This window comes from Sceloporus occidentalis, unplaced genomic scaffold (genome assembly GCF_023333645.1).
Source record: "Sceloporus occidentalis isolate IW3139 unplaced genomic scaffold, rSceOcc1.0.p SCAF_6, whole genome shotgun sequence".
In the NCBI taxonomy this organism is placed as follows: Eukaryota; Metazoa; Chordata; class Lepidosauria; order Squamata; family Phrynosomatidae; genus Sceloporus; species Sceloporus occidentalis.
The window spans coordinates 19779526-19805884 of NW_028316986.1; the positions used below are offsets into that span (position 1 = coordinate 19779526).

At 41.2% G+C, this 26359-nt stretch overlaps 1 protein-coding gene across 5 annotated transcripts in view; it reads right to left on the reverse strand.

The window, feature by feature from the left end:
* The window catches only part of LOC149310459 (acetyl-coenzyme A synthetase 2-like, mitochondrial), a 65004-nt gene that overhangs the window by 14590 nt on the left and 24055 nt on the right, over nucleotides 1-26359 (reverse strand). For all 5 annotated transcript variants that reach the window (XR_016281663.1, XR_016281662.1, XM_089528982.1 and 2 more), the window contains exons 3-10: nucleotides 25019-25218; nucleotides 24044-24219; nucleotides 18578-18730; nucleotides 15448-15595; nucleotides 13460-13597; nucleotides 9201-9293; nucleotides 3269-3381; nucleotides 1433-1559 (exon numbers count right to left, since the gene is read on the reverse strand). Coding sequence is in view for 3 of the 5 variants with exons in the window: in XM_089528982.1 (XP_089385108.1) it covers nucleotides 1433-1559; nucleotides 3269-3381; nucleotides 9201-9293; nucleotides 13460-13597; nucleotides 15448-15595; nucleotides 18578-18730; nucleotides 24044-24219; nucleotides 25019-25218 (1148 nt within the window). In the remaining 2 variants the exon portion in view is untranslated. The remainder of the gene's footprint in view (nucleotides 1-1432; nucleotides 1560-3268; nucleotides 3382-9200; nucleotides 9294-13459; nucleotides 13598-15447; nucleotides 15596-18577; nucleotides 18731-24043; nucleotides 24220-25018; nucleotides 25219-26359) is intronic.

A 26359-nucleotide genomic window follows, 5' to 3' on the forward strand; every position in this document is an offset into this window, starting at 1 on the left:
AGGCAGGAAATATAAATAAAATTTATTATTATTATTATTATTATTATTATTAGGAAACTATGGTCCAAAAACATGAACTCTGGAAGTGGGACTCGGGTGTCTTTGTTTTCTACCACATCACAGCTCTCTTCCAAATGGGACAAGTTATTGGCAATTCTTCTGTTACACTTCTGTGCCATTACTAAAGATGGACATAGAAAGTAATGCCTGCATTACTAGCAAAAAGAAAAGCTATGGAAGGATATTAGCAGAAATAAACAGGATAATTAGAGAGGCAACTTATTTTGGAAATGTTCAACCAGCAGGGAGAAATGTTTGCCCCATCCCAGGGTTTTTTAAATGGAGATTATGGAAAAAATTTAAAAATATGTAATGTTAGCATCTTTCACAGACTGAAAGTTACTGTTACACATAATGTTGTATGGCATAAATCACATTTGGTATATTAAAAGTGACATTTATTCAGAAAATAATGTGAAGTTACTTTTTAATTTTTTTTCTTACAAAAGGTCTTAAACTGTAAGGAACTTAATTGGTTTTGTCAGTGGAATCAAGCAAAGAAACAAACAAACAAACCTAATAAGTACAGTTTTTCAAAAATAAAAAAATAAAGCCGCAGGAAAAGAAACAAGAAACATTGGGTTTCCCCCAAATTTTTCCATATTTCCCACTCTCTGGGTTTTACTTCTCTAGGGAAAATTAATTGTAGATACAAGAAGGCAATTTTGACAATGCTCCAAGCATTGCCCTAACCTGGTCTATGGATACTGAGCAACTGTCTGTCTATATCATGTTTTTCTAATGCAGTTTCCTTGCCTGAATCTCATGCTGGAAAAACACATTCAGCAAAAGGCATATTTTTACAAATGTCTCCCTCAAGAAGAGAATGAAAGTGCTACGATGGCATGTAGAGAGGCAGAGAGAAAGGTACTCTCCCACTCCATTTTGGCTTTCTTTTCTCATGTGAGAAGGCTCCCAGTTATGAGATCATTGTGGCTAATATCAGTTCTAGATCTCAGCATTTTTCCAGGTCATCACTAATTTTATCTGCTGCACCAGCACATTGACTATAGTACCAGCAGAATTTTATTTATGTTTTGCAGCCTTGTGTCAGCCTAATATAATATTCTATTTTCTATCAGCTTTTTTTCTAGAATTCAATCTGATATTAAATGCACAGAAATATTTCAGAATGTTCACTTTTCTCCACATTGTCTTTATATAAATCTTTGCTTTTATATAGGCATAACTGGTACTGAATACAGGATTCAGCTTCTCGTAGTACAAAACTCCCTGGTGCAGAACTTTAATGTTTTTACATGCAGAGAAAGCACACCATGTTGTTGATGTAGAAAGAAGAAGAAAACCCTGCAATTCATGCAGATGAATGCTGTGCACTTGTTACACCAACATTTCTTTTTATCATTCTTACCTGGGTAAGTTTTAAAATAAGCTTCTATAAATCTCTGATGGTCTCCATAGATAGTACGTGCCATCCCAGGCCAGGGCTGTGCAATGCAAAGGGCACCAGAGACATCACCACCTTCTAAAATATTTCCCTGAAGGAAGGGAGTGCAAGCCAAAAAAGAGAGTATTATCAGGACAATGAAATTGAAATCTCCGAGAACCTGGAGAAAAGGCCTAACTGTACTTTTACATTCACATCTGGGACTCTGACACATATGTGCAGTATCTACACTAGGACCACCAAGAAAGAAAATGTCAATCTTCAACCTAGATCAAAATGCTTTCCAAGGGTGACATATGGTGAACCCAGAACGCAGAGTATGTATATGAGCAAAACAATTGTTTGTGTGTATTGCAAGATGATAGATATCACTAAGGCCTAAATACCATAAAGGCACCAGATCCCATCTGATCTTGGAAATTAAGAAGGGTCAGATCTGATTAGTACTTGGATGGAAGACTACCAACAAATACTGAGAGGAAGGAACTGACAAAACTACCATTGAGTATGCCTTGCCTAAGAAACCCTCTGAAATTTGTGGAGTCGCCATAAGTCAACAAGTGACTTGAAGGCACATACACATATAGATATGACTACTTGGAACCCCAAGAAATGTAACTTCTTCCCCATCTTCTTTCTTCCACACCACACTCCCATTACCAAGGACTTTATTTTATAGCATAAGGGGCTGTAAAGAGCTGATTTTACCCAAGTTCTTCTGGTGATATTGAAGGAATGCTCATCATTTTGCATTAGTTGTTCTAGCTCTAAGTAGTTAAAATATCTTATGATTTCCATCAGTTAGGTAACAATCAGTGTGGTTCAAGTGTTGGCCTCAACCCTAAAACAAACCCATAATGAAACTCCAGCTCAGCTGCTGGGTAAACTTAGGTAAGCCACCTTCTCTCAAGTATTCATCTTAAAATGAGAATTAAAAAAAATGTTTGGAGTTAAAAATATAAAGTATGAGTATCTGGATCTCTTTCCTCTTCACATTCATCTCCCTCTCAACTGGGCACATTGATTCCAAATGCTCCAGGAACCTCTAGCTATTTTCTAGAGCAGCTATAGGCCATTTATGCCACAGCTTCCTTAAAAAAGTACAGTTGGCCCTCTATATCCACTGATTCAACCATCTACAGTTTGAAAATATTCAAAACAATATGGGCCTGAAACAGACAAGCCAAAAGTGCCAGCCTTGGGAGCATGGAGTTTATACAATGCATGCCTTGAAAGCGGCTGGAAGCTGCACAGACAATGGCAACCTGGAAGAGCTAGCACAAAAAGGAGTAGTGAAAAGTGGCCGGGTTCAGGAAACAGGCCAATGCGGTTTCCACAGTCCCAGCGCAATCAGGTTGGGAGTCACCTGTGGCGGCTCCTTTTGCCTTGTCTGCATGGCCCCATAAATTCCAAAAAGGAAACCTTGATTTTACAATTTATGTAAGAGACACCATTTTACTATGCCACTGTATTCAATGGGACTTGATCATCCATGGGTATCCACAGGAGTCCTGGAACCATCCCTAGCCGATACCAAGGGGCCACTGTATAGTCAAGTCTGCCATCAATCTGACTCATAGGAAATTTTAGTTTATTATGATCCCTCTAAACTTTTTGGTTCCAAACTCCTATGGAGCAGTTGCATGGAAATCTTGGAAAAATATATTTAAATTTTATTAAATTTTAAAATTGGTATTTCAAAATATTTAAGATGGGATATTTGGCTATAGCCTTAGCACTTGGCCCTAATACATAAACTCAGACTCATCTTATTTACTGCATATTTCTCTGCATTTTCACCTTCTCATCCATCAGTACTGGGTTAATCCCATAGAAGGGCCTCATTGCTATAGCTGGAATTATCTCAGCTTCTTTTTCTGAAGGCCGAGGTGCAATGCAAATCCCACCAGTTTCTGGAAAAATAATGAGGAAAGAAAGTCAGCTGAAATCCATGCATTCTCTACTCTTCTCTAATTGAAAAAAGGCAAAAAATGTAACTACATTTAACAAAAACAGATCTATCATTCATTGTAATGGAAATACCCCCACCCCCCAAATTGAAAGGTTTTGCTAACAATTCACATGAAAAGGAGATCATTCATTAAGGTCTAATCATTTTCTTATGTTTTTTTCATTTAGGATCCCCATCACTCTGGACTGCCAGGATCCATTAAGTATTCAAGGTGCCCAGAATCCTAAATGGGCATACTTCTTAAAGCAACTTTACTGAGATTAGACAGAGAGAGAGGGGGGGGGGGGTTTATCACTATTCTTCCAAACAAATAGTTGGGATGGGGCATGATTTGGGTACACAAGAAATCTGGCTTTTAATCTTGACTGGTGATTGCCCATCCCTGTGTTACTAGTTTGGGTGGGTAAGAGCAAAGACAAACTTAGAGTAGGGATGGACAATCGGCAGTCAGGGTTAAAACAGATTTCTTATTTACCCAAATCATGCTCCTTCCCCATTGCTAACTGGCATTATAAGACTGCCAAATCATCCACACTGGAAAGAAAAACATGTTTGAGCATGTGAAGGTGACAATCACATTCCACAGCAGGGAAGAGGAATAATACCGCTCGCTGAAATGATGCATTTCAACTCCCAACATTCTTCACCACTGGCTACACTGGCCAGGACTGATGGGAGTTTTGGTTTAGCAACATCCAAAGGGCTTCATGATTTGTGCCTGTGTCCTAGAGCTTCCTTTCAATACTACCACAACATTTTGGATATTCCCCCCCCCCCCCCATCCACAGCCATTATCATGGTAATACCATGCATTATTGGAACTATTAGTCAACACCTTTACCATACCAATTTACCCTCTATTGTTGATTGTACACTTCATGAAACAAAACAAAAATCCCTATGCTAGACTAATATGGGCTCAGGTTCTTAGCTCCCATCTAAAAATACAGAGAAGCTCCTTGTTCTGTTCTTGTTCTTCAGTTCTTCTACTCTGTGAGCTGGGCAGCTGACTAGAAAATTATATTCAACCCAATTTTATGTACTTAGCAAGTGATTTCAACAGCAATGATAGAAGTGCAAGGACATTATGGAATGTGCTTCCTTGGGCTGTTTTCACAGCACTTCAAATGGTTTGCCGAAAAGCGGTTTATGAGACTAAAATGCTATTATTGTATAGGATTAGATCCTCCCACCCATTATGGGCATTCTGCGATTATTTTCAATTCAGGACTGAGCCTCTTAATCATTCTTTCCTCATTTCTATCAGGATAAATGTTAAATCAGATCAGAGATTTCAACCTTAATCAGATCTTTTATAGCCTAACACTAGCAAATATACAAAAAGAAGCAACAGTAATAAAATCAAAGAAATATTGGTCCTCACAGTAATAAAAGCCACACACATCAGTTGGCATAAATATATGCAATTCCCCCAATTGTAGTAATTTACACCAAATGAAGATCTCCTACTAAATGTCTATAATTTATTAGTACTCTTATCTCAGGATTTTGCCTCTTGCTTGCCCTCTGAAATCTGGAGAAATAGAAAGAAGCGCTGCCCTAGTTGGCACAAAACAGCAATCCTCCATCTATTTTTCATTTATAGAGATCAGGGATCAAACATAGCTTATACGCTAATGGGAAAGTTCTTTGAGAAGTCTAAAAGGTAATGGATGGCTGTGTGCCCTAATTACAAATCACAAAAAATCTTAAAGCCATTGTTACTGCTTATATTATATACAGTACTTTTAAGGCATTAACCTCTTTATCTCATTTGTCCTTATCAAAGTCTGGGGAAGTAGAAGACTCTGCTCCTGCCAAAGGACAAGAAACAGGAATACTTCATGTGTCAGAATATGGAAACAGGTTATGAATACATGAACACCAAATATGAGAAGGGTATCAAATGTGCCCACACTTAAAGACAGTAGATGCAATTTGCAAATTGCTCCCAAGTACCAGTCCTTGTCATACATTTTCTTAAAAAATGTAATCACTTCAACCGCATCTTAACGCAATTCTGCCAAATTCAGAAGTACCTTGGGTAACTTAATCTTTCAGTACTGGTTTCATGCAAACCCCCAAATGTGCTTATATTCTTATTTTGCTCAGCTGGCAACTGCCTGCTGAAGCTGCTCTTTATTTTAGAGAAATGGTGCCAAACCACAGAGCCCACCATTATTTCAAAACATGTAGAAAGGACATGAAAAAGAAAGCTCCTTTCCAGTTTAAAAAAGAAAAAGAAAAAAAAAGACAAGAAGTCTCCATTACTGTTCAGAAACAGTACAAGGTGGAATACCACCTTGTACATTTTGCCATTTTCTTTACACTACTGTTTAATATGTCACTGGTGCAGCCTCTCTAAAGTACCAGTTTCACTGGGAATGTTTCTGGGTCTTTGGGTAACGCTGGGGTTCAGGTGAACATACAGGCAACAAAACACAATACAGTTGCAGAAAAGAGATCACGACTTCATTATTTATAGATGTATAAATTTGGCCTAGCATGCAACATGGATCCAGTCATCCAACAGCCTGCCTGGAATCCAATGAACAACCAAGCCCCATTCCTGACCACCTGCTGAGGGGAAACCACAGTATCGACCTGGATGTAGGCCATTGTGCAGTAGCTCTACCAACTGGGAGTAAGACAGGTGAGCAGCCCCTGAGCTGGGTTGGATTCAATTAGCCTATATTCTCAATGTTTAAGAGGATCCCTGGAAAGAGAAAAATGGCAAGCACACATGTCCCGTCTCCCCCAAACTGGATCCAGGCCCACGCCACATTGCTAGAAATGCGACAAGATAAGCAGAAAAACACTTCTAACTGAATAAAAGTCATTTACTGGTACAAATGTCAAATTCCCGTCGCAGGGTGGAATGCCAAAGTCCAGATGAAGACTCCCCAAGCAGACCTGGGTGAAAAAGGAGGATCTGCCTTCATAACAAGCTAGGGAAAGCCTGCCCTCCTAACAAGTAAGATCATTTAAAAAAACCAGCAGACAGTACAGCACATTATGAAAAGCACTTAGAATACTTAGTGGTGGTTTTGCCAGTTCCTTTCTCTGAAATATAGGCTGATGTAGGCTATTACTCCACCTCATTTCTCCTATTTGTTTTTTAACACATCTTTGTTTGTTGAAGAAACCTGTGGGTTGTAGCACTGCCAGTCACAGTAGATAATGTTTGGCTAGATGGGCAACCAGTCTTACTGCAACCTTTGAAATTATGGAAATATTGCATTTGAGAATACTAAATGAGATTCACTGGGACACAGGGTCTGGAAACTGTACTGTCACACAAGAGCCTGATCACATTTTCCAAATATATTAATAGTTAAGGTCTGTACTATGAGCTCTCTGTCTGTACTATACCTGGCTCTCACCCTCCACCCCACTGATATACTCTCTCCCATAATCTCCCTCTCACTTATCCACTCACCCCAATGCTTTCAAATGGATTCGTAAAGCCTGATTTGCTAATCTTTATGCCTGTTCAAGTTGATTATCTTGTGGCACACTGCTGCTTAAGAGAGCAATGCCCCAGAAAGGATAAACAGCAATTAATGAGCTATTTTTAAATTGATTGTGAGATGTGCAATTGAGGTAACACTATAGAAAATTAACACACACTGCATATCCTCATAAACTCTGTATGTGAATTATTGTTTTAAGGAGCATTTATATCCACGGGAAACAATAGATCTCTCATAAATGTGTGGATTTACATTGTATACACTGAATAATCAGCTTTTGAGACATTTATGGCTTTTCAGCAGCAATCATTATAGGGAGAAATCATTCTGTTTCAAATAATTAGTTTATAAGACTGGCTAGACCAATATTATTTTAGAAATTGAATTTGAAGCAAAAGATTACAATGCAGCCTCAGAAATAAACAGGGCTGCTCTTAGGATATAAACTTTGTAGTGCCACTCAAGCCTGAGGAGTGTTATTTCAGGTATGGGGAAAGGGGGGGGACTTCCTTTCCTTTCTATGAAACTGCATATTTCCCCTGCTATATTAGGTAGCACATTTTAATCACTTTTATAGCAATTTTCCAGCGAATCTTATGAAGATGATTAATGACACTATTCCTACTATCAAGATTTCATTCTTAAAAGGAAAAAGTCAATGGGGGGGGGGGGGGGGGGACAAACATAAAAAGAGAAGAGAAAGGGGGGGGGAGGAGGAGGAGGGAAAACCAATCCAGGCACTGTTCCTTTTAAGAACCTGCTGTTTTAATAGCTAGGTATATAGTGTGCGGGAGAACATTCTGAAGTGTGGGAAATATATTTTTCCTTTCACTTCTCCTGAAAGTTCACTGCATAGTAGAGAAAGAAAATTTCTTTAACCCCATGGCATACATCCCTCAGTTTTAACCATTCACTCACCTTGCAGCTTGAGTTTCTCTCTCACACCATCCAGTTTCTTTCTTCCCCATCCCAACCCTTTCCCTTCCAATTGAAAATTAAGATGTCACATTTAAAATAAATGTCTGAAGGTGGCATTGGTGACAGGAGTGGGAAAAGCAGTGTTGGGAGCTGGGGTGGCAGGGCGCAAACTCCTAGAAAAATTCCAGTGTTTAAAAATTCTGCAGTAAGGAAGGATACCCCAAATTTGGGACAGATAGAGCCATGCATTGTGTGCCCTTATTGCCCCAGAATCAGGAGGGCAGATTTTAAGCAGTGTAGACAAGACCAGGAGCCTTGAGATGGGGGTCAAGGAATGAGAAAAGAAATAAAGACACCATATTTTTCTTCATCCCTTAAGGCTGTGCTAGGGGACTGCAGCTACAAATCTGAGTATTTTATAGCTACACTGTGGTGTGCCAGAAGGACACAGTGAAACTGGACAGACCCCCATCTCCCATCTCCCTAATGGTTATTATAAGCTAAACAGGTTGATAGTCTTTCTTCCTCTTCCCTTCACTTTCTTTCTTTGGAAGGAGCATACTTTCAACTGATAATAGCATTCAGATACAGGAGGCAACAAAGCAAAAATGGCAGCAAGGAGAGGTTTGGTTATTGGAAAGAACATTACAGGCAGCAGCACAGGAATTTTAAGTTTACTTCTAGCAGAGAGTCAGCATGGTGCAGTGGTTTCAGCATTGGACTCTGACTCAAAACCAAGGTTTGAATCCCCGCTCAGCCACTGAAACCAACTGGGTGATCTTGGGCAAAATACTCCCTCAGCCTGAGAGGAAGGCAAAAGCAAACCCCACCGAAAAAATCTTGCCAAGAAAACCCCATGATATCTCCATAAGTCAAAAAGGACCTGACGGTACACAACAACAACACTTTACTTCTATTCTATAGCAAAACCAGAAACTGAATGCTTAATATTTTGAATTCTGTACTATATCCTTTGTCTCAAAACACCATAAACACATTGTAATAGAACATGTTTCCCAGAAGTCCTGTCCCTCAAAAATCTTTCCCATTCAGCTACATTTCCTAGAATCATTGTTTTGAAAATGACAATTCAATAACTTTGAAAATCATTTAATGATTTAAATCTACAGCATATGCAAAGATAGTATATGCTGAAAACATAAACCATAATCTAGATGTTTTCAAGAAGACATAATTGTGTACTTGTCTGAAGTGACTGCTTTTTTTTGGAAAAACAACTGATGTAACATGTTCAGTATTGTTAACAAATATAATGGCTGTAATCAGGTTGCCACTTAAGACAATAGCCAGATAACACAAAGTACTCCTTTGCTTTTTTGTGAATATTCATTCATTGTCATTATTTTACCTGTTTGCCACCATGTGTCCACAACAGTACACCTTCCATCTCCTACCACATCGTAGAACCACTGCCATGCTTCATGGTTTATTGGTTCTCCCACTAAAATTCAAAACAATGTTTAAAAACTGTGACTTCTAGTGAAAATAGTTTTATCTTTGATCAATAAATTTCATTATCTATAGAATGACTGAAGGAACTGGACAACTTAAGACTAGAACAGGGATAGGTAAAGTGCGGCCCATGAATGTGGCCTCAGGGACTTTGTTCCAGCCCCCGCCCCAAAAAAAAAGCCCTCATGCTCCCCCCTCCCCCGGAGTTAAAAATTTTACACAAATTTTATAATTTTTTTTCAAAAAAACTCAATAACATTTGCCCAAAAATGCTCTCTTGTAGGTGTATGGAGCATTTGTATCACATTTGTGGCCCACTTTAGGCCAATGTAGGCCTTAAAAGAGCCCTTTTTTGAAACAGAAAGCGTCTTCGACTGCATGATAAAAACGTCCTCTCTGAACATATTGAGAAATGAAACAGGATGAAATAAAAATACAGCCACATTTAGATCAGCAATGGGCATGCCCAGAGGATTGAAAGGGCATGGTTCTCTTGAGCTTGGGCATACAATACCCATCACTGTACCAGAATTAGGAGTAGGGTTACAGTCACCACTGTTGAGGGGGACTGTTTTTGAGAAGAATGGAGCAGTGTTTTGATCACTAAAACAGTGATTATAATAATAAATAATAATAAAGATTTATTTATAGCCCACCCAATCACAAAGAATCAGGGCAAGTTACAACAATAAAATACATCAATTACAATGAAGTTAAAAATCAAACCCTAGACCTACCGCCCCCCATACTCAGTACTAAAACAGAATTAAACAATAATAGTATAAAAAACATTAAAAACATTAAAAGCATTTAAAAAGGCAGAAACATAGGCGGGGAAGAATAGACAAATGAGGGGACAATATCTCTATATCTGGGGAGGGTAACTAAGGCCTGTTACAGACTGCCAAAATAAAGCTGCTTCGGGTCTCTTTGGAGGTATGCTGTTTAAATGATGCATGCATCCTAAGAATCCGGAAGCTGCACCAAAGCTGCACTCCAGTGCTTAGGAATGGAGTGTGGCTTTGGTGTGACCTCCGGACTCTTAGGACCCATGCATCATTAGCATACCTCCAAAGAGACTCGAAGCAGCTTTATTTTGGCAGTCTGTAACAGGCCTAAGTTGGAAAGGCCTGCTGGAAGAGATCCGTCTTGAGTGCTTTCTTAAAAGCTGTCAGAGTGGAAATGTGACGGATCTCCTCCGGCAGGTCATTCCATAGTTTAGGAGCAGTAGTAGAGAAGGCCCTCTGGGAAACTGATGTTAATCTAGATTTTTTTGGCTGTAGTAGATTTCTTCCAGAGGACCTTAGTGTGCGGGGCGGACTATAGGGAAGAAGGTGTTCCCTCAAGTACTCTGGGCCCAAGCCATGTAGGGCTTTAAAGGTGATCACCAACACCTTGTACTTTGCCCGGAAACTAATAGGCAGCCAGTGCAGGGACTTCAAGACCGGTGTTATATGGTCATTCCTAGAAGCTCCCGTGATCAATCTGGCTGCCATATTTTGTACCAACTGAAGTTTCCGAACTTGGCACAAGGGTAGCCCCAAGTAGAGCTCATTACAGAAGTCCAATCGAGAGGTTACCAGTGCATGTACTACTGTTTCCAGGTCCCTCGGCTCCAGGAAGGGGCATAGTTGGCGTATCAGACGGAGCTGATAGCAGGCGCTCTTGACTGTCGCATCCACCTGAGCTGTCAGTTGGAGCGACGAGTCAAGGAGCACCCCCAAGCTGCGAACAGAATCCTTCAGGGGAAGTGTGACCCCATCCAGAACTGGCTGACACAACTCCATTCCTGGATTCGGGGTTGCTACAGCGAGTACCTCCGTCTTACCTGGATTCAGCTTGAGTCGGTTTTCCCTCATCCAGTCCATTACTGCCCCAAGACAGGCATTCAGAGGAGAGATGCCATCCTTAGTCACTGCTTCAGTCCGAGACATAGAGAAATATATTTGGGTGTCATCAGCGTACTGATAAAACCCCGCCCCATGTCTCCAGATGATTGCACCCAGCGGCTTCATGTAAATGTTAAACAGCATTGGGGACAGAATCGCGCCTTGAAGGATGCCCGATTTGAGCTCCCTCTTGGCCGAACAACTGTCTCCAAGCGACACCATCTGGAACCTCCCCAAGAGGTAGGACCGGAACCACTGCAATACAGTGCCTCCAATACCCAACTCCCTCAGGCGTTCCAGAAGGATACCGTGGTCAATGGTATTGAAGGCTGCTGAGAGGTCCAAGAGCACCAGCAGGGTCACACTTCCCCTGTCAATGCCCAGATGGAGATCATCGACTAAGGCGACCATGGCAGTCTCAACTCCGTATCCCGTCCTGAATCCGGTTTGAAATGGATCCAGAAAATCCGTTTCCTCCAAGACTGCTTGTAGTTGATTGGTGACTGCTCTCTCGATCACCTTGCTCAAAAATGAGACTGGTCTGTAGTTATTTCTATCCAGAGGGTCCAGGGAGGGCTTTTTAAAGAGTGGTCTAACTACTGCCTCCTTGAGACAGGGAGGCAGGGAGCCTTCGCTGAGGGATGCATTAATTATGTTTTTCAGCATCACCATGATTTTTTCTCCCCCCTGGATAGCCAGCCAGGTTGGGCAAGGGTCAAGAGGGCAAGTCGTCTTTTTCAAACTACTAAGAAGCTTGTCCACATCCTCAGTACTTACCGACTCAAATTGATCCAGTCTAACAGTAATGGCGGAGGCACTGGATGCCTCTCTAGTTGTCTCTGTGCTCAAATTGGCATCCAAATCAGCTCTTATCCGAGAGATTTTATCTGCAAAATGATCATTAAAAGCATCGCAGCAGGCTTCAGAAGAATCTAATAAAGGGTTCTGGGTAGGAGGTAGTTGGGTTAGGTTCCTCGCTATCCTGAACAGCTCAGCAGGACGAGATTTTGCAGACACGATAGATGCAGAATTGAAGGATTTCTTAGTTGCATCTATCGCCACTTGATAGGACCTAAGAAAGGTCAAATGAAGTGTCTTATCGGATACGAGTTGAGTTCTCTGCCACTGGCTCTCTAGTCGTTGTCCAGCCCGCTTCATTTGTCTAAGATCTTCCATATACCAAAGGTTACGATTTTGAGCGGGTTGGAAAGGACACTTGGGAGCGATCATGTTAATCGCTCTGGTAAAGTTGTTATTCCACATATTAACCAGAGTTTCGACAGAGTCGCCAGCACTGCCAACCATAATATCCTCTAGGGCTTCTTGGAACCTAGCGGGTTCCATCAGCCTTCGAGGGCGGACCATTCTAATCGGTCTTCCACCCCCGGAGAGAGGGATAGTGGCCTTGAGTCCAACCTTAACCAGGAAATGATCCGTCCACGACAAAGCAGAGATACTAATTATCTCCGCCCACAGATATGCCTGTTCCGTGCAGAAGACCACATCGAGGGCATGACCTGCACAGTGTGTAGGCTTGGAGACTATCCGGGAGAGGACCATGTTTGTCATGGAAAGCATGAACTCCCGAGCTGCTCCAGTAAGGTTGGTCAACCCAGTCTCGAGGGGGATGTTGAGGTCACCCAGGACCAGCAGCCTAGGCGACTCCAACACCAGCTCCGAGACTAGTTGTGTCAGCTCGGCTAGGGAGTCTGTTAGGTTACGGGGTGGACGATAAACCAACAGAATCCCCAGACTCTCCCTGGTCTTCAAGCTAAGGTAAATGCACTCGATGTGGTCTAATGCCCAATTAAGCCCAAACATATACCCTCAGAAAGATTTTTGGCCAATTTTTTACTTTAAGTAGTGGTTTGCAGACCCTGAGGTAGTGAGGTCTGCATGGGAACTTGCAAGGCTTCATACAGTCCAAAGGCCACACAATTTCCACCACTGGTTTACACACAAGACTAGGAAAGTCTCAAGAAGAGCAACTGTCAACCACAATATATGGTTTAAGAGATGGCAGAATTTAAGAAAAACTTGCAAGTTTTCAAGGAAAATGTGTATAGCATCTCTTGAAGATCCCTTCTTGCTATAAAGAGCAAGAGTGTTTGGTGTCATAATTTTTAGTCAACAACCAAAATTCTTCAGGTTTCTTCCCCCACAATCCTTTTGCTTCAGAACAGACCTGTGGAAATTCTGTATTCAAAGAAAATCAACTGAACTATGAACTTCAAATGGAGAAATAACTTAACCTGCGCATCCTCACCTGATCCAAGGATAGTTAAAGAAGATCTGTCATATTTCTTCACATATTCATCTCCATACTTCAGCAGCAAACGTAAGGCAGTAGGGGCACAATAAAACTGATTTATTTTTAATCTTTCCACAGTTTCCCAATAGCGACCTGTAAAATTTCAAACAGCTATCGCAAGCTAGTGGTGTAAATTCCATAAGCACGACTAGCTCTAAGAGTCTTATCACATGAAAAAAAAGCCCAAATGGATTGGGAGAGCAGCAGCTTTCTCCTTGCCTCTACACATGCTGTCATAGCACTACTGTTCTCCTTCCTGAGCAAGACAGTAATAAAGCTGTGCTTTTTGCCAGAGTTTTCCAGCATGACAAAATGCTTTTACAACTGTCTCCATCAGGATGAGAAAGGAAGTAATTCACTGGCACGCAAAGAGGAACACAGAAAGCTGCTACTCTCCCAATCTATTTCAGCTTTCTTTTCTCACATTATAAGGCTCTAAATCTTTCAAGCTCAATCAAAACAGGAAAATACAGTTAAATAGTTAGCATGATCTGAAATGTATTCCTTTGTTCCCTGTTCATACTGACCCCTTTGTTGTATAATAAACTGACACTCCAGTCCTAAACATTTCTATACCAGCCATGTGCAGTGTATGAAATAAACTGGTGCAGCAATCTTAATTTAAAAAGTAAGACTAAATTTGACTTGGAATCTACCCAGATTAACAATAATATTGCAATTACTATCAACTATTTTGTGTCACCAAGATTTTCATCCTTAGTCACGCAGAATGATGGGCCTATTGGCAAACTACAACGTCAACAAAACTGTTCTGCACAACCAAAGGAAAGCCAGAGATAGACACTAGGGACCATGCACTACATTCTCTTGCTTTAATTAGCATGCTTGTGAATACTATGTGGATGGAACATTATAACAAACTTTTATCTCACCTTCATTATCTTCTTAAGTTCCCAATTCCTTTTCTTTCCTTTAAGGTTCAATTGGCACCAACATTGCTTTCATTCTGGCACCAAGTTAAAATTTGGCTTTTTATTAAAACCTTTGGAACGTACAGTTCTTTTGTTTGCTTCCACTTTCACTGCAATGGCACCATCTTGTAGAATCCTAGGTTCTGCAGTTTATTGTTGTTGTTATTGTGTGCCTCCATGTTTTGACTTATGGCAGCCCTAAGGTGACCCTATTATGGGGTCTTATTGGCAAGTTTCTTCGGGGGAGGGGGGTTGCCATTGCCATCCTGAGACTGAGAGAGTGTGATTTGTTTGTTTGAGGTCACCAAGTAGGTTTACATCTACTTGCATCTACTGTTGGAGCTGGGACTCAAACCAGGATTTGCAATTTAGATAGGGATATTTAGAATTCTGTCAGAGAGCTCTAGTGCTTCACCAAACCATATATCCCAAGATTCCATAGGATATGGTAGTTATGTAACTGCAGTGCTATAATTCTATAGTTTTAAAGGGCCCTTAATGATTTTGTTAATATCTGTTTTAACTCTTTAAATTATTCAGTCATTTAACATATTCTCAGAATGTTAAAACTACTGTTATTGTTTTTCATTTTAAATTGTTTAAACTGATTTTATGGCAAGCCACTGCTTATGATATGGAGTGGGATACAAATATTGTAATAAATAAATAAAATATGTATTTGTTAAAATAACTGTATGTTATTGTTCCTACTTGGCATTTAGTTTTACCTTATATTTTCTGTTTTTATTTCCTGAGAAGGGATACTTTAGAGAAGATCCTGACATGGGATTAGAGTTCAGAAGAGGTTTTGTAAATTAGGAGGCCCCTTGTCCTTTATCCGTATGATTGACAGCAGTTCTCTAGGTTTCCAGGCAGGAATCTTTTTCCAGCTCTATCTGAAAACATAGCTTGAGATCTTTAGCAAGCAAAAATGCTCTACCAATAAACTAAAGCCATTCCCTACACTCAGTAGCATTTTTACATATTATATTTGCAATTTTATTAGGTCACCTGGATCAGGATAAACAGGAGTACTTTCAAACAGAACTGTGGTGCATCCATTGCAGAGTGGTCCATATACTACATAGCTGTGTCCTGTGATCCAACCAATATCAGCCACACAACCAAAAATATCATCTTGCTTGAGGTCAAATACATGCTGTAAAAAGAACAATAAGGTGACTAAAGTTTTACACATTTTCTCCTTGCAGATTGTTGTCATCATGTCATCACTAACCTTCAGCAGTCAGATACTGTGTGATGCACCCCCATGTGGTGAAGAAAAGACATAACCTCAAATTTCAGATTTCAAGGGCTGCAGCCACACTGCAGAAATAATCCAGTTTGACATCACTTTAACTGTCATGGCTCAGTGCTATGAAATTCTGCAAACTACAATTCCCAGAATTCCATAGCAGTTAATGTGATGTCAAACTGAATTATTTCTGCAGTGTGGATGCAGCCAAGGTCTTCTCTAGTGCCACAACAAACTACAATTCCCAGAATTTCATAGCAGTTAAAGTGATGTCAAACTGAATTATTTCTGTGGTGTGGATGCAGCCAAGGTCTCTAATTCATGGTTTCACATGAAGCATGAGAAAAATATATCTAATCAATAACTACAGAAGAATTACAGGACTTCTGCCAGCTGTCGGTTCTTTACAGAACACAGTCATTTCAAGGATTATTCTTTCTTCACTGAGTTGCAGGAAATGCCCAAAAGGGGTATGGGAGATAAATGCAATTATATGCCTTGTTAACTAATCCAGTTTTAGAAAGACCAGCATCCTAAAATTCAATACAGGTCCCTGCTAGACCAATTTCAATTAATAGCTATTACTACACATAAAAAGTTATGAGAAATAATCCAATTCAGAGCCACTGTAACTGTCCAGGCTCAATGCTAGGGAATTCTGGGAATTGTAGTTTTCTGAGACATATAGCCTTATCTGTCAGAAATTTGTTGCCACAGTAAATTACAATTCCCAGGATTCCTTAGCACTGAGCCCGAGCAGTTAAAGAAGTCTCAAACTGGATTATTTCTGCTGTGTGTTTTGGACCATAGGAGTGAAACAGACGGCCTCTTTGTGGCCGTGGGGGGGGGGGTGCCACTTAGACAATACACACCCCGAAGCCGGCAAGAAGCCACTGTCAAATCGCCCACTCAACTGCACAGCAGGGAACTTTGTGGCGCTCTGGTAGCACAGCATTTATCCTGCAAAACGCCAGATCAGGGCTGCAGCATGTGGTTGCTGCAGCCCCGATCCAGTGATCAAAGGTGGCCCTTTAGGCCATCTGTTTCGGCCCTTGGTGTTAACAGATGCAGCACAAATCCAACACCTTGTTAGCTTGTTTCAAACAAACCACAGTTTAAAAGATTGGTTGCAGATGAGGGTTTGAATGTACCACCAAACTGCAGTTAACAAAAAATAGAAATGATATATTCACAACTCTTCATGGAAGTGCTGCAAAGATAAGAAAAGGGAATGGAAAGTGAGTTTCACCTTCTTTGAACTGTCTAACTATGTTGTTCTGTGATGGAGAGGGGGAGGCTTTTCCTAACTTTCCATCAGTTCTTTCTTCCTCCTAACTTTGGCCCTATACAGACTGGCCTGAAAGGGCAGCCTGTGGGCAGAGTATGGGCATCACATCCAGATGATGCACGCCCTACTCCACTCCAAGATGCCATGATTCCGTGTGCTGCTACAGACGGCGCGGGGCATCTTAGTGTGCCTCCAGTGCTGTATCCAGATAATGCAGCGCTGAAGGTGCGCCACACAGCTGCGGCGTGGCTTTGAGGGCGGAAAAAGGAGCTGCTTTTTGTGGCTCCTTTTTGCCCCCTCGCAAGGTCACCGCGGTGTGAGGTTGCCACGGCCAGGAAAGGGGTGGTGTCCTGCTGCCCCTTAGGGGCGGTCTGTAAAGTCTGTCTGACCATCTAATGGTCACAGGAGTGAAAAATTATTGGAACAAATCTGGAACAAACACACGAGTATAAAAATGTATAGGTGGCTCTCTCAGTATTCAAAGGGTCTAATCCATAAAGTAAGGAATTAAAGTGAATAATTTTTTAATTTTCTAAAATGCTGCCTAATTTAAACAAACCAAGATTCACCAAAGAGCTTACAAAACAGGTTCCAGAACTCTGGGTTAATACCTATTGAAAAGTGCAACTCCTGGCAAGAAAACCAACAAAATCTTTCCATGGATTACAGTTGTTATTGGCTAAAGGCATATTTTTACAGTAAAAGGATGACAAACATGGTCCTGAATCTTACTGTAGTTTGACCAAATTAATTGTTGAATAATGTGTCAACATGTGTGTAAATTTGATTAATGGGATGAATCTAGTCAAGATTCAGACCATACTTTAGCCTCTCCATACATCTTAACATAGAAGTTTATCAGACGGGGGAAATCCCATACAAAAAGGTAGAAAAAACCCGCAAAAGTAGGTTGATTTTCACACATGTCATTGTTAAATTTGTGTTAACCTGAGCGGAAAGTAAACAAAACCCACTCCTTTTTACTTTCAGGATTTTACGAAAGTAAAAAGGAATGGCTTTTGTTTACTTTCCCTCCACTCTCCGCCGGGTTAACATTAGTTTAACAATGATGTCATGTGAAAATCAACCTGCTTTTGCAGTTTTCTTCAAATTTAAACTCCCGTTTTTGCACGGGATTTCCCCCATGTGATCGACTCCATAGCAGGAGGGAGAAAGTGCAGACCACAAGTTTAATTTGGCTCCCAGATGTTCTAAATTATTCCTAAACCCCATGCCCCTTAAATTTTGTAAAAATTAATTTTAAAAACTAGTTTTTACTGAAAAATATCTAGGGACCATGAAAGGCAATTTCACCAGGTTTGGGGGAGTGGTGGCCTGTTTTAAGCCAGTGTGTCTTTTTTTAAACACAGAAGTGACTTCTAGTCACTTGGGGAAAAGGCTTATACTGGGCCAATAACAGGTCAATGGGGCTCCCAAAACATGGCAAAATTATCCTTCAAATCCCTAAAAAGTGCTGGGGTTTTTTTAATGAAACATGTTCAAAATGGTAAATACGGTATTTTACACTTCTTCACAGTTACTGCAGCTATGTTTAAAAACAAAAGATGTGCTTTTCCCAGATACAATTGCTCATATACCTTGTGCGTTACGGCAGCATAAAGCAGATAGCCTGCTTGGGTGTGAACAATTCCCTTAGGCTTCCCTGTGCTTCCTGAAGTATAAAGCATAAATAGCATATCTTCGCTGTCCATGATTTCAGGGGGACAAATGGAAGACACTTTAGCCATTTCCTAAAAAATAAAAATGAAAGATTTCACAAAAAATGTAACAATGCTCTGGCTTGACAAAGTTGTCCTTTGGTTTCTTCAATTAGTTTCATATTTCTGTGCAGAAACAGTTACAAAATCAAGTTTTCTATGTTAACCTCTGAAGTAAAATCCAGATAATAAGCAGCCATGCCATCTTGTGCATAGTATAAATTCTGGTACATAAATTGCCCATGCATTCTTCTTTATGATTTTCCTCAGTACAACACAGTGCCACCTTTAAAACATCATCCCAAACCCTAGGAATAAAAAACAAAAAGCAAAACAAAACAGTAATAATTGTGGTAGAGCTAGAGCTACAGGAAATATATCTGAGTTCTCTTGATTTATCATACCCTATTTCATCATGTAAAACATTAAATCTATAGTGAAATACAGTCAAATGCTTACTACAGCAAAGTCACTTAAAAGGTCTGTTCAAAGGAACCAGATGTTTATGCTTGGCAAGGATGGCTTGTACATCAGACTGGGCCAAAGGCACTTAGTGGATGATCTTCGCCTGAGCATTGACAGGGAGAAGTGTATCCCTGCTGGTGCTTTTGGACCTCTCAGTGGCATTTGAGACCACTGACCATGGTATCCCTCTGGAACACCTAGGGCATCGATGGCAAATCTTTTTTGGTTCGCATGTTGGGGGTGGGGCTTCTACCCCCTAGGGTGGGGGCTGTGTGCCAGGAGGTGGGACTTCTGCCCCCAGAGGTGGGACTTCCAGGGCGGGACTTCTCTCCCCACCCTTTACCCGGCCTCCAGCTGTCTGACAGATAGCTGGGAGTCAGGAAGGACCAGTGGGGGCACAGAGAAGCCAGCACAGGGCCTTTTCTCCATCCCCTCCGGGCCTTTCAGGCCCATAGCTCTGCAGCCATGGGTCTGGAAGGGTCAGTCGGGGTGCAGAGAAGCCGGCACAGGGCCGTTGCTCCTCCCCATGGACCTTTCCCTGCCAGCTGGAGGCCGGGAAAGGTCTTTGGGGAGGAGCAAGTGGCACACACCGATGGCTCCTCCTCCCCCCGCCCTTTTCCCGGCCTCCACTTGAGGAGCACGTGAAAGCCAGGAGAGGGCTAGGAGGAAGAGCCAGGGGCATGTGGCGCCATTTTCTGGCTTCCAGCTGTCTCAGAGAGACAGTTGGAAGCCTGGAAAAGGCAGGGAGGAGGAAGAACAGGCATGTGTGTGCCTGTTTCTCCTCCCTCCCCCATACGTGGCAAAACAGCGTCACATGCCACCTGTGATACATGTGCCATAGGTTCGCCACCATGGATCTAGGGGATTTGGGAATTGGAGGCACTGTGCTTCAGTAGTTCTGGTCCTATCTCTCGGGCAGGTTACGAATAGTGGTGGCTTGAGGATATCTGCTCCTCAAAAAAGGAGCTATGATGTGGCATACCACAGGGTGACATCCTATCCCCAATGCTATTCAACATTCACATGAAACCACTGGGAGAGATCATCTGTCTCTGTGGACAACATTTCTATTCAACCAGTCCAGCAAGCCTGCACTCTTGGTTTTATCTTTGACTCTTCTCTGTCGTGTATCCCTCAGATCCAGACCACAGCCAAGGTTTGTCGATTCTTTTTGTACAATATCGCTAAAATCCGACCTTATCTCTCCGCCTCTACTGCCAAGATCCTGGTCCATGCCCTAGTGGTCTCACGACTTGATTACTGTAACGTCCTCCTGGCTGGGCTTCCTCTTTCTCACCTCCGTACTTTAATCTCTGTCCAGCATTCAGCTGCACGCATTATCACATCCACCCACCGCTCTGACCTCTCCTGTGCTGGCATCCCTTCACTGGCTCCCCCTCCCTCTCCGCATTCAGTATAAGCTCCTGCTGTCCACGTTTAAAGCCCTCCATGGACTGGCCCCTCCCTACTTATCAGACCTTCTTTCTCCTCACCTTCCCTCTCGGGCCCTCCGTTCTGGTAGTCAAGGTCTGCTGTCCCAGCCCAGGATTTCCTCTGCCCCATCTTGGATTCGCCCCTTTTCACTTGCTGCCCCTCACTCCTGGAAACTTCTTCCCCCACAAGCAAGAGCCATCACTTCTTTAACCAGCTTCAAAACGGAGTTGAAGACCATCCTGTTCAGGGCAGCTTTCCCAGGCATTGCATAATTGTCACTTGCTATTTGATGTTCTCTTGTTGCCTGTTTTATTGAATCATTTCCTGTTATGCTATGTATTTTATATGTATTATCCTACTAGAGAGGCCCCTTCCCCACCACCACTCCCTTTGTGTCGTGTCTTTTTAGATTGTAAGCCTGAGGGCAGGGAAACGTTCAATTAAAAAGATTGTATGTACAGCGCTGTGTAAATTTACAGCGCTTTATAAATAAAGGTTAATAATAATAATAATAATAATAATAATAATAATAATAATAATCTGGAGCAGTGGTCCCCAGACTATGCTCTTTAAAGGATTTTGGACTTCAGCTCCCAGAATCCCAGACTATTGGCCAACATGGCAGAGGCTTATGGGAGGTGAAGTCCAAAATCTCTTAAAGGGCATATTTTGGGGACCACTGATCTAGAGGCATGAGGCGTGGTGCTATCAGCAAGCGAATGACAATGCCTTCAAATACGGCTTCAGATAAGAATAATGTATCTCCTCTGAAAGCCTGGAGGTGGTAATGGGCTGGATGAGGAATAACAAAGTGAAACTGAATCCAGACAAGACAGAGATGCTTAATGTCAAAGGTTCTAACCTGGGTTTGGAGGTATGTCAACCAGTCCTGAGTGGAGTTAACCCCCCCCCCCCTGAAAAACTGTATTCATAGCTTGGAGGTGCTGTTGCATCCTTTGCTCCAAATGACAGCTCAGATAGATGCAACAACCAGGAGTGGTTACCATCAGCTTTGGCTGATACACCAACTGCGCCCCTACTTAGAGCAGGAGGACTTCAAGATGATAGTGCACATGCTAGTAACATCAAAGCTGGACTTTTGTAATACACTGTACATTGGGCTACCTCTGTACCAAGTTCAGAAACTTCAGTTAGTTCAAAACATGGCAGCCAAATAGATTACTGAGACATCCAAGATTATACTGATACTACACTGATCTGAAAATCACTCCATTGGCTGCCAATTAGTTTCCAGGCAAAGTACAAAGTGTTGGTTATTAGTTTTTTTGTGGGTTTTTCGGGCTATGTGGCCATGTTCTAAAATAGTTTATTCCTGATGTTTGGTTATTACCTTTAAAGCCCTACATGGTTTGGATCCAGGTTACCTACAAGATCTCCTCCTCCTGTATGATCCACCCGTACACTCAGGTTCTCTGGTGGGCATTTACTCCAGTCAGTCAAGACTAGGTTGACAACTTTCAGCCAGAGGACTTTTTTTAGCCACCCCTAGAGTGTGGAATGAGCTGCTGGAAAAGATTCAACAGCTGAATACGCTGTCCAAATTCAAAACAGCATTTTCTTCCCGCCAGTCTACACCAGTCTCTTCCCACAGGCTTATCCAGATAATTTTAAATTGTAAATTAAGATATTGAATTTTAAATGCAGACTGGTTTAAAATGCGTATGTCTTATTTGTCCTTTTAAACTGTTGCATGTTTTAATTAGTGTGTTTTAACTGATATTGTTAATTGTTAATTTGTTGTTGTTCTTTGCCTGCATGTAACAAATTACTACTACAGTGGGCCCTTCCTTTACGTGGGGGATCCATTCTGCCCCTCACCCCGCGTAAAGCAAAAAAATGTTTATGCTTGAGCCCCATTATATCCAATGGAGCTCATGCTCACTGCACGGCCATACGTGCCCCCCACGGCTGCGCACGCCATTCACAAGCTCCATTGGATATAATGGGGCTTGTGCTCACTGCGTGACAATGCGCACACGCCAGGCATTCACCTGTTTCCCAGGCAGCTTCAACGTATGCTGAAAGCCGCCTATAAGGAGCCCACGTATGGCACGGGCTCACTGTACTACTGGTGGCGCAGTGGTTAAATGCCTGTACAGGCATTTAGTGGGAGGAGAGTCTGGCGCTTCAGTGTACTGCTCTTTGGTTGTTTTGGTAAGTGGCCTTCTAGGAAACTCTGTTGCCAACTAGATCAGTAGCAATAGATAATGTGAGTGCAACTAGAGTTTCCTTTCAAGATTTTGCCTTCTTACAGTATGGTCACTTCTATTTGGTAATAGTTTTTTTCAGGTTATGCTTTTTTCTCTCTAGATGGTTCACATTATTGAACTCTAATTAAGCCATTGTATTAAAATTCTTTGTTTTTTAAAAACTATTGCAGCTATTAGAGAAACAAAGGAGGCATTGGAGAATGTGAGTGTTTCTGTGGAGGTCTTGCAGGAGGGCACTGAGAAGCTGCATGCCAACCTGACAGAAGTTAAAGGACACCTGACCAACACGCTTAATGATTCTGCCCTGGTGGCGCAGTGGTTAAATGCCTGTACTGCAGCCACTCACTCAAAACCACAAGGTTGCGAGTTCAAGACCAACAAAAGGGCCCAAGCTCGACTCAGGCTTGCTTCCTTCCGAGGTGGCTAAAATGAGTACCCAGACTGTTGGGGGCAAATTAGTTTACTTGCTAATTAGCTTACTTGCTGTTCACCGCTATGATCTTTGGAATAGCGGTATATAAATAAAACAAATTATTATTAATTATTATTTACATTCTGATCATGAGCCATCAGTGATGCTTGGTGTTATCTTATGGAACTGCAAAACAGGTGGTTTAATCTTAAAACACTCCACTGCTGACATTACTGTTAAATAAATGACATGGCTGCTACATGAAAATACACAGAGTCCTCAAATGCCAACATCTGATAAATCATAATTTCATTTTGAGGTGACTACAAGTCTCTGATAGCAACATTCTTTTTGTTTGTTCCTTCTTCAAAATCACTTTTTAATAGTTCTTACTGGAGTACAGAATATGAGGACATTTGTAGGAAGAAACTCAGCACAAAACATTATGGACAAGTTCAAATGTCACAATAAACCACAAAAAAGGAGAGGCAAAGGTAGGACTAGTTAGCTTAGAGGACAGAATTGCATATTGTGGGGGAAATACAGTCTCCCGGCCTCCTGTTTTCTTCATAAAAGAGGAAAAGAGGCAATTCTAGACGAGAATAGTGGCTGTTACCTTCCACCTTCACTTATTAATTCTTCCCTACAAATGCACTTCATGCCATTTTAATTGATTCCCCCGTCCAAATTCAGACATCTTACAGAAGATTCTGTATAGAACTATATTGTCCACTGAAATACGATAACACAATGCCTTATAGGAATACCTGATTAAAAGAAGTACACTGAACACCATGAACATACTTCTTCAAGGAGAACATCATGACTTCTCATGTGGATTTTGCTGGTAGTTCTTTGAGCCACAAACACACGCTTGATGCTTGGACATTTCTTCACAGCTTCATCCACTGTTTTCTTCAGTTCTATGATTCGTCCTCCCCTGAGACCCTGGTTACAGGTGATGACTGCTTTGCATTCAGCTAGCAAGAGAAGACATTTATGGATTTAACAGCTGTATGTACACTGTTCTGAGCCACAATGCAACTAGCATTTAATGTAGCAAACTGATAAAGACAGCTGTATGATATTTAGAGTAGCAACAGCAACAAAAACAAGCAAAGAGCCTTAATATAAAACTAGAAATGTACCCCTACTTTTCCCATACAATTTGAATCATAGTACACTAAGTTTTGCTTCTGACCTAATCATGAAGATGGGAGAAGTAGTAAACACAATGACGGAGACCCATTACACATTTATAAACTATGCACAGACTTTTATTGAATGGCCATTTGTAAACCCTGCAATAACAACATATATTAAATATAGAAGTGTATGCTATTTTGTCAAGATGAAAACTGCAGAATGCCATGTTGTAAAGAGAGTACAAGCTTGTCAGTTTACAAATAGATGTACTACTTGATATACTTGTCCCACATTCTTGCTCACAGGATGTAATCAGGGCATTTTAGTAATTCACATGAATTCCTGCCAACACTGAAATTACCATGAAATATCCATGAAGAAATTGATTAAAATTAATCTAGAAATCCTGCTTTCAAATACAAACAAACAAGAAACCTCTGGATAGGCACAAGTAAGCAAAAATAAACTAATAGAACACATACTACTTTTATCTCAGAAACAGGATCATAGATAGGCTAGTGAGAGAAAGCTATCAAGATTGTTTACTAGACATGGCTTACTATGGGCTCCATGTTACTCAAAGGAATACAATGAGTATTATATTCCCTTTCCCAGAATCTGAAAATTACTCACAGTCATTGATCCTCCCTGCTAAGGATTCTGCACTGAAGCCAGCAAAGACAACTGTGTGGACAACACCAATTCTGGCACAAGCCAACATTGCAGCCACTGCCAGTGGAGAAACTGGCATATAGATAGCTACTCGATCTCCTTTTTTAATTCCATTTTTCTTTAAGGTGTTTGCAAGACGGCAAGTCATGTCCAGAAGTTCCCTGCAGAAGACAAAAGAGCTCCTACATAATTTTGAATATATCACATTGTCAAATACATATGTTTCTTTTGCAGAAGACTTAGAGCCTTATAGCATGAGAAAACAAAGCAGAAATGGACCCAGAGAGTAGCAGCTTTCTTTGTGCCTTACCAAATGATGTCACATCACTTCAGTTTTCTTCCCGTGGGAGACAGTTGTAAATGCGTGCCTTTTTTCTAGCTGGAAAAATCTGTTCCACAAAAGACATGCTTTTACAACCATCTACATCAGGAAGAGAGCTGAAGTGCTACAACATCTTGGGGTATGGGACGGAGAATGCTGCTACTCTCCAGATCTGTTTCAATGTTGTTTTCTCATGGGATAAGGCTCTTAGATCCGCTCCAGACAAGGAAAAAAGTTTCTGGAAGTCCCAGGATTTCCTCATGTACAAGCCAATTTTATTTTGGAGATCTAAAAAATGTTTCTCTATCCCAAACTTTTCCAGGGTCATCTCATCAACATTATCAAGAACTTTTCATTCCCATTCCTCAGGTCAGTTTAAAATAACCCACTATTTCCCAAATTCAAATATACCTCTCCTTTGTTATTTATTTGTATTGTCCCCAAACTGTATAAGATGGCTGCCACCAAGGAATCCAGCAATTCTTTTCAGGGCCCATTTTCAACAGAGATCAAGAGAGGGAAAGAGGAATGCTTGCAATAAAAGAAAATGAACCTGATGTTTAACTAGTGTAATATTGTCAAGGTACTTAAACACTATAATAACTCCCAAATAATAATTTAAAAGAGTTCAGTGGAAATTGGTGAGGGTCAATTTCTGAAATGTTGGTGAGTCTAGATGTGACGTGGTCAGTGTGAGTGGGAGGAGGAAGGACACAAGAGAGGGAAAAGTGAGGGAAACTTGGGATATTTCGAGAAAGAGTGTAGATACAAACCATGAATATGCAGGTAAAATCAAAACAAAAAGGACTGGAAAATCTTGATACTTCCAGGGACTTATTTTCTTCCTGGATAAGCCCTTAACCATATATACACACACACACACACAGACTACTCCAGAGGTATAAGTGCACTGATAAGTGGTTTAGAAATGTGTTTGCTCTTGCTCTTGCTAAATCAGTTCAACTTATGATGATATGATA